This window comes from Acanthopagrus latus, chromosome 18, assembly GCF_904848185.1.
Source record: "Acanthopagrus latus isolate v.2019 chromosome 18, fAcaLat1.1, whole genome shotgun sequence".
Taxonomy (NCBI): Eukaryota; Metazoa; Chordata; class Actinopteri; order Spariformes; family Sparidae; genus Acanthopagrus; species Acanthopagrus latus.
The window spans coordinates 19,463,129-19,480,645 of NC_051056.1; the positions used below are offsets into that span (position 1 = coordinate 19,463,129).

Here is a 17,517-nt window from a genome sequence, read left to right on the forward strand (position 1 = left end):
AGGTAAAAAAGAAAGTGAGGGGGACATCATGAATGAGGACTTTGTCCTGTTGTCGGGAAACTCCGCCTGTCCTGTGACTTCATGGGTTGAATTGAAGCTCATGCCTTTCATATGCTGTAACGTTTGTCTGCACATTTGGTCTGGTCTGAGATCAAAAAGCAAACTATGTTCACTGAATTATGAGGCACAAACAATTAATCTGTTCAGGAGTTCCACAAGTTCAGTGATAAAAAGAGCTCCTTTCACTCATAAATACATACAGGGGAGTTCCTCCTCTTTAAGCGGCTGGCAGATATTTACTAGCCTCATACTATCTTAACATCAAGTGTGTCTCATTCTTTTTGTTTCCTGTGTGCAGCGAGCTAAATTCGTCATACTTGTTTTCAATTACAACTCTGGAAAACTAATGACTGTCATTATAGACCATGGATGGTATGACATAGACACGCGTGGCTCGAGTCAGACCTTGTTCCTGATAGATGTCCTGCTGATAGGGAGACTCGTACGGAGAGGGCTGGATGTCCGCATACTTGATGGAGTCTATCTGCTCCTGCATGGGCACGTAGAGCGAGGGCTCGTCCTTACTCATGTCCATGTATCCTCCATCACTCTCACTTCCAAATGACACGTAGCTGGAAGGGACACAGCTGAGGTGTGAAAATGTCCTAAAACTGATTTAAGTTATCCATACACACATCCTTTTTTCATGGTTCTTCATCATCAATACACTTTATAGGAGGAAGACATCTGTGGTATGTGACAGTAGATAAAAGTTACACAGAAGACTCCTTTGTGCAGCTCTGGGCAGAGATTTAGTGCCTGTTCTTCTCACCCTTTTCTCTGGCTGAGTGGAGTGCTCCCTCCTGAGATGAGGCAGCCATCGTCTTGGTTCTTCTCAGCATAGTACTGCAGGAGCGTGTGCTTGTTCCTGTGCAGGTAGTCCACCAGGTCACCATAGCGACAGTACTCGGTCACCAGATACAGAGGCCCTGATTAGTGGAGGAAGAAAAATCTAAATTTAAGATTCACTAAATAGTAATAAAACAATCATTATAGGCAGGGTGGGCTTGTACTAATTTACTAAGCTAGTTAAATGTTTAGGGAAAGCCTTTATTTAATAATAAATAATTAACAGCTGATTTAAAGCTAGTACCATTTTCTGTCCGTTTTCTTTTTCTGCTTTTTCCGTGAGGGTCGTGGCGATGTTGCCCCTGGGGCCAAATCCAGTACTCGATGGGCGAAGGCCAGGGTACACCCTGAATGAGTTGCCAGCTCATCGCAGATAAAAGCGAGTACATTTTTATGAAATGTGCACAATTAGTTGATAATTGATTTGATACTTTAGTTACTTAATATTGTATAAGAGAAGTTAAGTGTTGTAAAAAGTACCCACAAATTGTACTTTAGTAAAAGCAAAGAGATTGTGTTAAAATATTAGTAAAAATGACTCACTCATATGAATAGTATTTGAGTAAAAGTCTTTAAGTACCTGATAATAAACTTACTTAAAGTATCAAAAGTTATTTTCTTGCCAACAAATGTAGTTATTTCTTAGTATATGTCAGTATCAAAATAAGAAGTATATTATAAATATGATAATATATAATATACACATTATATACATATATCTGATATTAAGCAAAGAATGTAGTGTGTAATGTAAAATTTACATTTACCTTCAAAATACAGTGGAGTGAAAGTAAGTAAAATTCACCTCAAAACTCAATTCAATTCAAAAGATTAATTGTATAATTCATCAATTATACAAGTACAGCTGTAGTGAAATGAAATTGCAACAGCTCTGTCAACTGTGCAAAAGAATTGTGCAGTACTTACTGGTGCAATACACAAGAATTTCTTAATTCATACAGCCAGTATATCAACAGAGTAATGGCACATTGCGGGTAACTAAATTCTTGTTATGCACCCATGAGTGTAGCTATCATTAGCTTGTTAGCTCCCTTAACCGTGCACTGAGTCAGTCTCCCAGGTGAGTGTTGGTGTTTACACAGCAAGCACAGGAGCTTTGCATCACTGTGAGAAAGAGTTTTTTCAAGTTCAGGGCTAGCTAGTTAGCATACAAGCTTCAGTAGATAACTTTTCAACACAGTACAGCGACATCTTAGACATAACCTATCAGACATGTTTATGAATAACTTATTAATTTAAATATGGTTGCTGTTAAAGCAATATAACTATAATGTGTGAATTATTAAACAATGTCTAATTGTAAACATTATGTGTACTGATATCAAATGTCTATCTGACATTTACATCACTGTTGTTAACAAATAAATGGTTAATAAATAATCCATACCATAAGTGTGCATCATAAGTAACAGATAATAGTTTTAGAAAACTACATGTTTTTATCGAATATTACATCATTAACTGATCATGTGGACTATCATCGTTCACATTCATATTTTAAATAGCTTATCAAACTGTTGAAGCAAAGTCATGAAAACTAACTGAGCACTGGTGAACAACACTTGATAGACTTTGAGATACCTACATGAATCACAGGTCAAATCATACTTTCCCTCAAACTCCCTGAAAACAAATTATAGATTCATACAAAAGTAATCCCTCTCATTCATTACTTATGATCTACTAGAAGTGCACGTCACTGTCTATTTCTACAGAGACCTTGCCCTCTGCCAGTAATTTCAAATTTTCATATTTTTTGTGTGTTCAGGACATTTGTGGGCGTAAGTGATTACAGAGAAAGACAGTTGATTCATTTGCAAGTCGTCACTAGGGTCATTTATGCACAGTGTTAAATGTTTATGGACAGGACCTTCTGTCTGGGCTCTGGTGAGCCCAAAGCATCCACGTGTGAATGAGACTCAACAATCATCTAGCTTTCCCCAGAATCTCTTACTGCACCATTGAATGGTGTGTTAACAGCAGCTGACATAGTATGCCTTTAACTTCATATCTGTAATTCTTAGAGCTGATAGAGATGAAACTCAGAAATGAGGAAAAGATGCATTTTCTGCCTTAAAAGGGTTCTGAGACATGCTTGTAATGCTTTCTGTGACTTTCTTTTAGTTTAGCGGAAATGTTTTTTTTCTGAGTTCCCAGAAAAAGGAAGGAGACAAATTGAAGACAAATCATGCATCAAATGTATCTGAGCATCAGCGTTCTGCCTGTGTGAACTGAAACACCAGTACTATGCCCTTCACTAAAAATTACCTAAACATGACCTAATTGTCATGGGTATTAGCTCAGTATAGCACCGGCGCCTACCATGTTTGGTACAAGCTCCCAGTAAGTTGACTATGTTGAGGTGAGGACCCAGGTGACTCATGATCTTCAACTCAGACATCAGAGCTTGAGTCTCACTCCTCCTGGCTGTAGCTGGATGGAGAGAGAGAGAGAGAGAGAGAAGTAGGTCGGTATGAGGGCAGGAGAACTAAACATGCTTGGATCAAGGCACACTGCGTCCCTGCCAAACTCCTCAATGATCCGTTGGCTGAAACTTGAACCAGGCTGGCAACCAAACTGAAGCTCAGCAGGCTGCTGCTCCTTCCGTGCTCACAGGAATATTGCTCTGATGTCACAGTATTTGACAGCTGTACGCAGGGGACCCTACTGTGGTCCACACATGGCATTCTACTGTGTTTTTACATTGTACGACTTACATTTCAGCATTTTCACGGCCACCTTTGTGCTGGACTGGGAATGAGTGAGACCATACGCAGTTGCTTCAACTACTCTGCCAAAGGCTCCTGATCCAAGAGTGCGACCTGAAACACAAAGAGAGGCTCAGTAGGACGGAATGTGAATGCAGCACATGGCAGACATGAAAAGGAAAAGAGGCCCTCTGTGTTAATGTTTACACCAACCACAGATACATTCACATTTGTATGCGCTGCAAGCTTCATTCGTTCGGTATTAATATTGCTATAATCAAATCATATCATGTTTACATCAAATGTTAATGGCATGACTTTCATATTGGGTGGAGGAGGTGATGGTGGTGGAGTTACAGGCAAGAGGACTATAGTTTGAACCTGCTTTGAGACCTTTGGTAAGCGTGACACTACATGGTATTTTTGAAGATTGAAGAATTCCAGCCATGTTTGAGTATTTTAAGGCAAAACAGGATCTATTTCTATCCCTAAACAGAACAGAAGCATAGGTTTGTCACACGATGAAATTGAAAAGATTCTTGAGATTGGGTTGCCTGTTGATAATGCTGTTGGGAATATTTTAACATGTTTGACTTTACTAACATTTAGAACAAGTGTATTTATTTAGTTGTTTTACTACAAGTAGACGGCAAAGAAAGCAAGAAAACAAATGTGTAAAATGAGGAGGGAGATCTGAACTCATCTGGCCCAAATAAAGATTTCCACTCCACAGTGCTGCTTGAAAATAATGAAAAATTAAACGAAAGGGACCAAACCAATTCGCAAATGTGATACCAGGCTACAGATCTGTGAATGTGTGCACAAATCTGTAAATATGTACATACAGACAACAATGGCTTATAAGACTATGTTCCAAGAGATGGAAAAACATACATCAGTCATCAGTTACAACTGAGGCAGGCCTCTCAAATCTTTTTACACGTGATGTTTGTTACACTTCTTCCATGGCAGATATCTGCAAACGTGTGTGGAGATTTTTCTAAGCCTCAGTAGTTACAGTCTATGTGCCACCAGTCAGTTTACAGCAATTCTCAATACACATTTACAGATTCTTTTACAAAATCTGATAACATTCCAGCAAAGTTGCAAAACTTTCCACTCACATTTGTAAATTGTTCTTCCACAATAATGGCCCCATACAGATTACTTTCCTGAGGGCCTGAGTCGACTTGGGAAGCTTCCTGTTTTTAAGGAGCAGCTGACTACAACCCATCATCAACAACAAAGGTTTTAAAAGAGCTCTAAAAAAATGAGGTGGGATTCGGGCCAAGAAGACAAGTTTAACAAAACTCACTTAGTATTCTAGCCCCATCTATGCCCAGACGACCCAAACCACCCACAGCACTAAAGTCACCTGGTGATATTTTGTCTGAGCAACATGCGGACTGTCTTGTCTGATAATAACAAGTGATTGCAGCAAGTTATAAAGCAATTCAAAAAGACAATGAGGGAAATCGTTCCTTTGATCACAATGTATCAAAAAGAATTATACTTAACTAAAGTGATGACAAAATAAAAACATGTAAAATTAAAATTTAGCTTTTTGCAAACTGTATTGTTTACTTTATCTGTAAAAAATCATGTGTGTTTTCTAATCTAAATTATTCTAAATCTAATCTAAATTATAGTATGAATTAAGGATTGTCATTATGTTTATCTGTGTATTAATTAAACTTTCTATTATAAATATATGAACAAACTTGTCGTATAATTGGATGTCAAATGCTGACTTTGTTTTTATAGTTATTTCCAAGGCCTCACAAAGCATTTTCCATCATTTGCACTTCAATATTCAAAATGACAAGAACGTATTTGAACTGTATGTTGTGTGTTAAAATGTTAACATAAATTCATTTCAAAGCTATGTATTACGCAACAGTGTTTATTTTTGACTTGCCTACTATAAATATGAATAGTGGCAGCACATCCAAGTCAAAGTCACTGCACTGGGCTTCACATGCTGCCACCCCTCCATGCTATCATCGATCCCTGTATGCCTGAGTACTCACCCAGCACCAGGTGGTCTCGTGGCATCTCCCAGGCCAGGTCGTACGGCAGGTGGATGGGATCCACATAGATGTACTCATGACCGTCCTGGCTCACAGACTCTATCACCTTCCATCTGATCTCATAGCGAGGTTTCTGGGGATAAAAGCACACATGAGGCCAAAACAAAAACATCTTTCTGTTTTTGATTTAGATTTTATTTAAGTGTGTTTCTCACCTTGCGCCACACAGCGATGAGGATGATGATAGACATGATGATGATGGCCACTAAGGCTAGAACAGCAGCCAATACTGCCACCTGGGAGAACAGAGCTGCAACAGGCAGAAGGACAAAGAGCGGTGAGATTAAATTCAAACAGTTCAACCTAGTTGTCCCAAATTCTTAACTGGCTTAAAACTTCTCTTTATTAACATGTTGGCAATGATTCTGCAAAGAAAGTTTCAATTAGATGAGATTTAAAGCTTTAGTACAAATACACATATCTTGTCTGCTCTTACTGTTTGGTGAAATCTTGTAAAATATAAACTTTTCAGATTTAAATCTTGTTTATTACCAGACCACCATGCGTTTGTTTAGTTGAACCTGCGAGTGTTAAAAATGTTCCTTAATTATACATTTACACTGTGAAAAGAGAAAACTCACATACAAATAATGTTTCACAGTGTTCACTTCCCTTTCTAAACTCGTGTCCTTCAAGTGACACTGCTGTAACAAAAAATGGGACGGTCTTAACGTGACACTTACTGCTTGATACCAGTTTGACGTCTCTTCTGTCGACGAGTCCTTCCTTATTGCTGGTCTCACAGCGAACTGTGACCTGCTGGGGCTTGTGGAAGGTCACCTGGCTGCGCACCTGGCTGGTTTTACGAGTCTCACTGAAGCTGACGTTGGTCCGGACGCTCAGCACCTCTGGTTCTGGTATCAGCGGCTGCCAGATTGCTGTCTGATTGCTGCACCTGCAGCGGGACAAGAGATCAGCAGGTGGAATCACTGACATTGTGCACAATTTGAAAGTAAAATAAATTTCTGTGTATGTTCAACCCCCAAGTGTTATGTGACAGTTCAGTGATGAATGGAGGGTGCTGTGACTTACTTGAGCATGCTGTCACAGCTGTACCACTGTATGGACGGGGTGGGGACCCCCTCGGCTACACAGGTCACCAAGTGTCTCTTCCCAGGGAGGTGGTGGTCCGTCAGGTCTTTAATCTGAGCGGGGACTACACACAGGGGGTACGGCGGTCATTAATCATCACTGACGTGGATAAAAAAAGACTGTTCTCGATTTTTTTCTCACGTAAAAACATCATTGTCAAAAAATCTGTGCTGTGATAAATTTATAATTCTTAAAACGACCTCTCACCTTGGACTTCCAGGTCAAAGGTCACTTCCTTTGCGTCATCTCCATTGGAGACAAGGACGGTGTAGAGGCCCTTCTGCTCCGTCCTCACCCTCACCAAGGTGAGAATAGTGACATACCTGAGGTAGGCAAGAGGTGAGAATATTTTTAAAAATGTGACTATTTGCTATTTGTTCGTTTCTTTGAATATGCAAGAGCTGCCAAATACGTGTCATAAAGGGGAGAGTGTATCTGGTATTTTTCTCTCTTTTTTACTTTGAGGTGTGGACTTTGGTGCTGTTTGTTAACAGAGGGCTTGTTTCTCCATCTGTGAATCGAGAATGCAGATGATATTTCACTTTGTCATATTACTTTGTAATGTGTGAAAATATGGTCCTGAAATAAGACACTGTTTGGCTTTTTGTTTTGAAAGACATCTGTGAGTTGTGACAGGTATGTTGTGTTTATGGTTCCTGTGCGATGACTGATGGAGTCCAGCCCTCTGGAAAGTATTGTGTTTCTCTCTGCGGAGGCCTTATCTGGTGTTGACTGATGAGAGCTGGACGCCTACGGAGGCTGACATCCTAACACAGGTTCCGTGCTGATTGTTTAAATGTATTATTTTATGGTATGTGGGGCATGTTTATGGTCAAAGGACAGCTGCTAGATGTCTCACCTGATCTCTTGCTCTTGTCTGGTTGTGATGGTTTTGTCTCCTTTGATGGTGTTGCCATCTTTGCTCCAGCGGACCTGAGGGGGAGGGTAGGCTTCAATCGCCACTCTCAGCTCCACGTTCTCTTGGAGCTTGGCTGAAATGTTTTGTTTCTGAGCAGCCTTCACATCCACAAAGCCTCGTTCTGAGTAAAGGTGAAATATCATTAGCAACAATAATGCACATGCCTTACAGATGATCTTTTGTACAAAATTTGTAAAAAAAAAACAAAAAAAACCCATCTCATTTATATTGGAATAAAATAATACAAATATTCATGTAGTCATGAACATTCTTGTTTTTTTGTAGTGCGAAAATGTTAATCCTGCAATAACTTTGTTTGGCACTTGGGGGCAGCAAAAACAATCCATGAACACAACACTGACATAAATCACCTTTCAAATTGATTCATTGAACTTACACATGTGCAAGACACTGATTAGGATTCATAATGAGTTGTATTTTTGGTCATCTGATCAATGTACGTCCAATATGCACTTTCTTTCAGCTTTGATTTCCTCTACAGCAACGCCTGAGAAAAATATGTGGCTGTTCAGCCGCTAAACGGGCCACTAGCTGCTAACTTTGTCTCCTGGGCAGGTAGTGTACAGGTGGTTTTTGGAGCTTTTTCGCTCTAAACTGCTGCCGCCTAGAAGAAGTTGGTAGGAGCTCTGAGAGTTAACTGAAACAGTAAAACTGCAGACTGGAAATGCAAAACAATGAGCTAAAAGACACTACTGAGCTCTACATGCCTGTGAAAATTTGCAAGGTCTGGTAATAATTCACAATGAGCGTGATGCATTCTTAACATAAAAAAAGGATTACAATATCATTTTATAATAAATTAAATTAATTATAATTTAGTCTCTTCACTTGCAGACAGCAGGCTCGAGACAGTGTACTGTGCTGCTGCAGCAGCTGACCTTCTGTGGTCAGACAGCATCTGTCTTTTCCACTGAGATGTCCAGAAAGCACCACTAAACTGTCCTTGTCTCCATGGAGCATGGCGGCTCGAGTTATTCGAGGATCTCATAAACATAACACACCTCGCTGCAGATAGAATAAGCATTCACAGACCCAAATACATTTAGTGACTGTCAAGGGAGAACAAGGGAGAAAAGTTCAGTGTGATGAATTCTGCTTTATTTGTTGAGATGCAGGACTTTAGCTGTATGTTAATGGTTGAAGTCAGAACTCAGTTGCACAAACATTTCATGTGTGCTCAGAGTTTTATTCCCAAATGTCTAAATATAGAGTTGCTGTACCCCCCTGGTGTGAAGCTTTGTTTTTCAAGATATCACTCGGGGCATCTGCACCGTGTCAAAGGTTTATTTCACACTTTGAACAGAAATAAATAGAAGATGTCTCCATTTCCTTTAAAAGAAGCACCTCTCTCACCTTGACTCGAAAAAGTTTACATAATAAGCAGTCTTCCCCTCTGTCAGCGAAACAAAATAATAATCTGTCAAGCATCAGTTTGTTTTAGTTTGGTGTGTATGCATGTGCGTGGGTAACTCTAACCGAGCACAGTGATGCTGACGCTGGCAGAGGCGGACTGGTCTTGGACAGGCTCGTTGACATGGCAGACGTAGTTTCCGCTGTGGGCCACTGTGGCATGAGGGTAGATCAGGCAGGAGCGCATATTCATGGCAGATAGGACGTCGGTCAGTGGCTCGATGTCATCCTTGTTGAAGAGAGAGGGAAATAACGAGGATGTGACATTGTTTAATTAGGTTGAATCTGATGCACCACACAATTCTTTTACTTTTCCACCATGTTACTGTCTATTCAGGATCCTTGGAATCTGTTGAGCTATCTGTTGAGACTGCCTGCATTTCAAGTTTTTTCTCACAATTTTTACTTCTGAGTTTAAAGTCATAACTCTGACTGGCTCCAGTCCTAGTAAATGTATCAGCTGAGTGCACTGCAAAATTCCTCTGGAATATGACTCGGCCAGCTCTACTACTATTTATTTCTGGTAGAAATGCACCGAATGGTTCAAAATTAGGCACACGAACCAGAACAGGTTTCATGTTTTATGGAAAATGTGCCAAATGTTGTCTGCTTTTGAGTAAAGATGTCTGACAATTTGTCATTAAAGCTCAACTTCTCTGAGGAAATCTTCTTAAAATGAACCCAATAAGAACTGATTATTACAATACCAACACCACATGCTACGAGAAAAATATGACTGGGGATAATAAAAAATCAAGGTGTGTCCCTACATCTTGTTGCAATCTGGGCTTGGTCACGGGGCCTGAGAGTAATCAGGAAGCGAAAGCTGAACAAAAGCGCTTGTTCTGCTCCACTCCTACTCACCTCTCTGTTGGGGAAATCCCAGGAAAAGAACACCAGCTCCGAACCGTGCACGGTGCAGTTTACTGTCAGTGGTTCACCCTGCTTCAGGACGGTCTTTGACGCATTGATGTAGGCGTCGATGGCCTCTGGGACTGGGATGGGAAGGGAGAGTGTGGGGGAGAGGAGGGAGAGGTGGTGATGATGTGATTTATCAGAACAATATGTAGAAAAATCTCCTTCACTTCTAAACAATCAGTAAACGACAATACTCATTTGGTTGCTGGCTCCTTTATAGCCTTAAAAAAAACTTTAAAGCTACACAAAAATTTTGAAAAAAAATGTTCTTCAAATTTCACCTTGTGCAGCACTCTCACATGTTCTCACTCTCTCACATATATATATATATATATATATATATATATATATATATATATATATATATAAATATATATATATATATATATATATATATATATATATATATATATATATATATATATATAAAACTGTCTCTGTCTCTGCACACCCTGCAGGACCCAGCCTTCCACCAGAGGGTTGTAAGGTGACCAAAGCATGTGTGATAATACAGGAATCAATTATACTTTTGGACTCACAGAGCAATACTTTGGCTACAAAACTGGCAGATTGTGCTGTGTAAGCCATTTGTAGAACTGTGATGGACATTTTATGGGTATTTTTATGGAGCTTTAAAAAGATAGACTCATTAACTTTAATAGTTTGGGTGTAGGCTGAGACTGAATTAAAGGGGCCAAGTGTGCATGTGTGTGTGTGTGTGTGTGTGTGTGGGGTTCTCAAGAGTTTCAGCACACATGGGGGTGAGTCGATAATGTAGCATTTTGTATTATGGGACGAGTTTTTTCTTTTTAAACACCTACCAACAATGCTGTAGACGTAGAAGGCCTGAGACTCTTTAACCTCTCCGTTCAGCTCGCCGCGACACACGTAGGTCCTATCCTCCAGCGGTGCCTTGTAGCCCTCACTGGGGACATAAATTCCTTTGATGGGCAGATCAGTGTCCCTCTCATACAGGGTGACATTGATGTCGGGATTAGTGACCACACAGGGGATGGTGCTTTCCTCACTGGTCTTTGTTACCATGCCGTGGGAGCTCTCTAAGAACCATACATTGGGGTCTGAGGACAGGAACATGAAACATTCCATTAACTGAACTGTGGCTCAAACAATTAACTATACAGTTTCCTACAGCATACTAATCAATATTTATAGATTCTACAAACTGGACAGTTTTTGAATTTCAAATTTTGAAGATAGATGAATATAATCATGGGTCGTTTAAGGTGCTTGCCATCATGTATTTTGTGCAAGAATAGAAAATTAAGTTCCGTTGTTATTGTTTTTAAATGTTGTGAGCTTCTGTCAAACGTGTTGTGTCCCGGAACTTGAGGGAATTGGGCCTAGAAAGTTCATGAAAAGTCCTTAAATGTTAAGTTGACAAAGGTGTGGGAACCCTGCTTTGATTTTGGCTAAACAGTTTGACACTAAACAGTTAAATCGGATAAAGAACCAGGCCTCACCTGGGACAAAAACTGCCACCTCCTTAACATCTCTAGTGCCTTGATCAATGCACTGATACACCCCCGCATGCTTCCAGCTTACGTTCCACAAGGTCAAAACACTTGTGTCGCTAGTTTGCGTGATTTGGTAACTTCGGCTGCCGTCATGAACCTTCTCCAATTGGAAGTAAGGCACATCGTCCCTCTTAAACTCCCAGGTGGTCTCCCCTGAGCCAGAGCAGGTGAGGATGAGAGAAGAGCCCTCGACCAGGACGAGCTCTTTGTCCTCGGGTGTGATCTCCAGGCAGCTCGACTCAGTGCAGAAATACAGGAGGGCTGCAGATGACACAACAAGAGCAAAGGGGTCAGGTTGGAGGTCAAAGAGACGGCAGCTTGAGGTCAAGGGTTAAATCAACAATACATGCCAGATCCTGTTCTATCTCTAAATGATGAAGGATACGGTTTGCCTGGAGAGGATGTGTGGGAGGATAATGATGCCTTTGTCAGTGACAGATTGATTCAAAATGTCAGTCTGAATGCATCAAAGTACTTTGTTATCTCACAGGCTCCATTGCTAATAAGTGATCCAAAAAGACACTTTTTTTTAAAAGTTCCAGTGTGTAGGATTTATGTTGAGCTATTGGCATAATATAACATACATAATTATGTTTTTGTTAGAGTAAAATTACTTGAAACTGAACTTCTTTTGCAACGCCATGTTTCTACAGTAGTCCAGAAGGGACATGCACATGATTCACGGAGACTAGAGACAGTTCCAGGAAGTTCCAAGCAGACAATTTAAATGCATAAATACAGAGACGGAAATGCAATGTTTGGCAGTTTACAGTTAACAGATGATTTATTGATTTACAGTGCTGAGCAGCTAGGACTGATATTAGGTCCGATAAGAGTTGTTGATAGGCTCCATAATCCACAAGTGCTGTGAAAAAATGATCCATTGGAGTGAGCGGAGATGACAATCACCATTACATGCCACTAAATCTCACACTGGACCTTCAAGTGTCGATACTTTGTGTCCATCAGATTACTGAATAAACAGTGGGATAAACCTTTTGAAAATAATCTTTTCCATCACTAAGCATGACCTTTTTTTTAAAGTTGTGACATTAAAATCTGATATTGTTTTATTGGATATGTTGGAAAAAGAAAAAAATCCCAGTCCTTTGCTTTCCTGCAAAAGCTCTCGCGGTCCTATTACGGATAGTCATTTTTTGTTTGTTTATTGAAAGTTCTCACCTGTAACTGTGAATGTCAGATGGAGCATTGATGTCATCAACCTCCTCATGGCGAACCCTTCGGTGCACTTTGTTCTGGAAACAGAGGGTAGAACCATGCAAACTGAACTTTAGTATTTCAGGAAAGGCAGGTCAATCGGTCAACAAAATATGCAATAAGTTAACAAAACAGCAGGAGGATCTACTCTATGTTCATCCCAATTGACACACAACAGCTCTCCATAAGGCTTCATATCATGATGAATTCATTCCTGCCCTTGTGAGCTCCAGCGGGTCAGATTAAGTGAGAGTTCATAAAATAAATCACATTGCATTTCATAAACAATCTGCCTCCAAACAAAGTAAATGACATGAAACGATGTTCCACTCATGGTTAAGGAAACAAACAAAAAGTATTCATGTGTTGTCAAGCTGCTTCCTTTAATGGTTTTTGGTCGGCACGCAGAGTCTGAGGTGCAGATGCAGCTCACTCTGGTGGTATTTGATGCCTCGCTGCACCAGGACAGAGCGACAATGTCTGGCTCTTTTTGTTCCTGGTTCACCAGCATTCTGCCCCCTAACAAACGGGTCACTGTGTGCAGCTTTGCAACACGCTCGCTGGCAACAATGCTGCGTCCAAGCTATTCTAGAGCCATGCTGAGCCATTAATTGGTTTTGGTGTAAACAAAAGAGAAAATGGGGCATTCACGTAGGCTGCTGACACAGGATTGACTCAGGATTTTGAAACGTTTCTATGGTTTACTAATACTAATTAGATATCAGGTTGTACAGCAACATTGCAGCATTTGTTAAACGTTAACAGTAACTGAACCATCCTCCCATCTTTACTGTATGCCAATTTCGCTGCAAAGTAAGAAGGCATAAGCAGAGACTGAGGAGGGGAGGAATGGTTTGTTATTATGTTTGGGATGGGGGTTAAGGCCTGCAGCACACAGACGTCTGGAAACAGTTAAGGATGGATCACAGGCCTGTACGCAAGAGGGTGGGAAAAGGAGAGAGGGCGGAAGAGCGAGGCTTGGGAAGAGCGAGGGTGGAGGAGGAAGAAAACGAGGGAGGCAGTGGAAAAGTTGTGAAATGTATCTTGCGAAATGTTACCCAATTTAACACGCTTACTCAATAATGCAACCCAATTTTACAATCTCTATTTTAAGAAACTGGACTATCTTCATACATGATGTAATGGAACACGTGTTTTAATGACTTATGCCCCATCTTATCTGAAGCGTTTTGTCAGTTCATTTATCGGTTGAGCACATCTGGCAACACCATTCTTGACACTAAATTCGTAAAAGCATACTGAAGTTTATCTTCTAACAGCTTTATTTTCAGTTATTGAAGAGATGGAACATCCAACCAGTTCCATGTTTCATGACTAAGCCAGCTACTCAAACCAGATCCACATTGTCACTCTAAATTAACTGCCTTTGGCACTTCCGCTCCCAAAACGAAAAAGCTCTTGAGTTGCTCCAAAAACATGACTGCTCCATTTCCTCCCGGCCTCCTGGTTCTAATAAAAAGGGGTGAAGTAGAGACAGCTAGAGAGCAAGAGGCAGAGAGAGAGACAGAGCGAGAGAGCGAGAGAGAGAGAGAGAGAGCGAGAGATACTTTTTTTTCATTGCGTTGTGGTTCATATACACATGCACAGATTTGTACTGGCACAAAATGCACTAAAACACGTATACTACAAGCAACCCCCATCTTCTTCAACATCGCCCAACGCACACGCACACACACACACACACACACACACACACACACACACACACACACACACACACACACACACACACACACACACACAGTCACTGGTGTATGTGTACAGTTCACGTTCCCACAGTATTTCCCTGATACTTTCCCAGGACCGCTGATACACTTGGGACCCTGCTGGTCATGACGTTAGGAGCAGGGGGGTCACTTTATCCCCAGGGGCCCCCAGCAACCAGCGGCGGGGGACCATCCACTTAGGAAGCCATACATCAGTGCTTACGATTACCAGTAACCTCGGTGTCAGTGACGATGACTGTGAGCGACAACAGCCAATGGCTTGTGTCACTTGGCACCATGAGGACTAACAAACCTTATTGTGACTGGCAGCTGCTGCTATTTTCTGCTAAAACAAGCAAAAGAGCTACATTGGGGCTACTGCAGGATACAAGTTTACATCTAAGATCAAACAGCAGAAACAAGTATGTCTGTGTGTTCAGATCTCATTCCGGCTTCTTTGAAAGGGGTGGAAAAATAACGTTTGTCTAGTGCAACACGATGAGGTTTTATGTTGACCACTGGGCAGTGGGGGACTCTTTGAGAGGGAATCTGACCCTCAAGATAGGATGTGCTGATGAGGAGGGAGCCAGAAAACCACTTCAAATAGAGTTTAGAGAGTAAAGGCGAGATTTCCTCAAGAGATTAAGATTAAGATTGAAGTGATTCAGTAGCTTCAAATTCACACTCTTGGTGTGAGGAGACACTTAAAGCAGACCTGTAATGCTTAATTTTCATTTGCATGGAAAAGATCTTGAAAGTTAAAAAGGTTAAAGTCTGCACCAACAGAAACTCGTCTCTCCCACAGAAAAAAAAACAGCTCCTGAAACACCTCGTCAGTATTCTTGCCTTTAATTCTGTGACTTTGTGACATCACACTACATCATCATGTCAAACTTTTACATAAGTTATATCTGGCAGCTAATTTGGCACATGAGAATCAGAGCAGACTGGGTAATCAGGAGAAGGGACCTTAAAGAGGCAGGAAAAACATGGTTTCAGACAGAGGGGGAATGCAGTGGAGACGGGACAGTATGAGAAAGCTAATGTGTTTTTGGAGCAATAAAGCATGTTAACCTATTCTGGTAGCAACCCAAAATAAAATTATGAACCTGAAAATAGGTCTAATATGTCTCTTTCAGGGAGTCTTCTAAACACCGCTGAAAACATGGCTTGTTTTTGTGCTCATCTCTGTCCTGGTTCAAGTGTTAAAAGGGTCAAGACACCAGTGAATCTGCCAAGAAAGTTTGGCAGCACGTCAGAGAATTTGTTTCCAGCTTAATAAAAATACTTAGAAGCCGTTTGACCCTTAAAACAGTTGTTTGAACCGCAGAGACAACAAAGTAGTGATTGAGACAATTTACAGTAAGAAACGTTCACGGTATGCACAAGTCAAGTCAAGTGGTTCTCAGTCTGATGATGTGATCTTGTAGGGGGTCTTAAAGTTGATTTATAGGATTGTAAAAACCTTTTTCTAGCACAGATGTTTGTTGTTGTCTTTTTAATCTTTGAAACGAGATACTCCATTCCTGCAATGATCGTGGAGGTCTGCAAAAAAACACACTGTGTTTATGTGAGTGATGGCACAGTAATCACCATGATGGATAAACTGTTATCCCACTGTATGAGTTTTCCCACAGATGCTGGGAATTTGGTGGCTGGTTGACCCTTGCTGTTTTTCATAAACAATCCTGCAGCACTCAAAGTGTCACTAGCTAATGAGGAAGAATGCTAAAATCGACCTCAGCAGAACGCACGCAGCCCACGCTCAGCCCCAGGCCCACAGCAGTCTGTAATCCCACCTCTGGGATTATCTATATATATATATATATATACACACGTAGCTGTAGCTGCATGTTTTATCTAAACATCTGGCAGCGATGAAGAAGTTTTCGATGAGGTGGGAACTGCTTTCTGAAACACATTTGCTGCCAAGTGTTTGCACGAGTGTGTCCCAAGGGGGGGAAAGGTTGCGCTTAGAAAATGGGGGGGGGGGAAGTGTGATCTATAACAAAAGAGAGCAAGATGTCCAAAAAGCCTCCCGAAGTGCAGCTGGAGAGCTCTGACTTCCTGTATGGGGAAATTTTCTGGCCTTGTGTGGGTGTAAGGCAGTGATGCATCAGTGACACAGCAGACCACCACAGCCTCTAACCAAATACTCATGGAGACAACATTAGACACCAAAACTGCAAAGAATTACACTTGTGCAAAGAGAGAAGCTGCTTTAAATGACAAGATGCACAGAATCCAGAAAAAACAAGAGCAAAGATCAAAGAAAGAAAAAGACCAGAACAGAAAAAAAAACAATCAAGACGCAGAAACAGAGCACTTAGACCGATGACAAAGCATGACAAACCATAGACACACCACAAGAATACTGCACACAGCACCAGACGGTGGAAAAGACAGCAAAGGCAGCACGCAGACATACAGAATACAATTTATGGGAAAGACCACATCAAAGCGTAGAGTGGGACGGCACGCACACACAAGCCTTACATCACAGACGGTCATGTTTACTCTGCTGAAGTGTACCGGAATCTGTGATCTGCAAAACAAACAACTCCAATTTCGTGGTCAGTTCTTTCCAATGCAAACGATTATAGCTCAAATAAGAACTAACACTTTATCAGGACGTGTCCCAAATCATGTCACTAGAATAGCCACAGCGCAGAGTAAATGTACCCACCGTACTCCTCTTTTTTAGTTTTAAGAAGGATGTCAGTTTTCCTGGACGGATCTCTGAAAAGACGGATATTGGCAAGCTCTGTGGGAAAAAAATGACCCAGTGTGTCTTTGTTCAAACAAACCTCCATTTTTATCACTCGCCTTGGATAGACCGACGCCCCCCGCCCCCCCGAGGAAAACCTTCTGGTCCCTTGACAGCAGACCCGAGATGCAATGCTCCCACCCCAGGCGGCCCAGCGCGAACATAATGTACATTACTAAGTG

General features: G+C 41.1%; 1 protein-coding gene across 8 annotated transcripts in view; it reads right to left on the reverse strand.

Annotated features, from left to right (window-relative positions):
* The window catches only part of pdgfrb (platelet-derived growth factor receptor, beta polypeptide), a 37,602-nt gene that overhangs the window by 7,493 nt on the left and 12,592 nt on the right, over positions 1 to 17,517 (reverse strand). For all 8 annotated transcript variants that reach the window (XM_037078251.1, XM_037078246.1, XM_037078250.1 and 5 more), the window contains 15 exons: positions 12,806 to 12,879; positions 11,570 to 11,884; positions 10,910 to 11,167; positions 10,035 to 10,165; positions 9,237 to 9,399; positions 7,680 to 7,860; positions 7,028 to 7,143; positions 6,761 to 6,884; positions 6,412 to 6,623; positions 5,884 to 5,978; positions 5,669 to 5,801; positions 3,648 to 3,752; positions 3,253 to 3,363; positions 833 to 989; positions 466 to 632 (listed from right to left, as the gene is read on the reverse strand). In XM_037078251.1, the coding sequence (XP_036934146.1) occupies positions 466 to 632; positions 833 to 989; positions 3,253 to 3,363; positions 3,648 to 3,752; positions 5,669 to 5,801; positions 5,884 to 5,978; positions 6,412 to 6,623; positions 6,761 to 6,884; positions 7,028 to 7,143; positions 7,680 to 7,860; positions 9,237 to 9,399; positions 10,035 to 10,165; positions 10,910 to 11,167; positions 11,570 to 11,884; positions 12,806 to 12,854 (2,317 nt within the window). In that variant the 5' untranslated portion in view covers positions 12,855 to 12,879. The remainder of the gene's footprint in view (positions 1 to 465; positions 633 to 832; positions 990 to 3,252; positions 3,364 to 3,647; positions 3,753 to 5,668; positions 5,802 to 5,883; positions 5,979 to 6,411; positions 6,624 to 6,760; positions 6,885 to 7,027; positions 7,144 to 7,679; positions 7,861 to 9,236; positions 9,400 to 10,034; positions 10,166 to 10,909; positions 11,168 to 11,569; positions 11,885 to 12,805; positions 12,880 to 17,517) is intronic.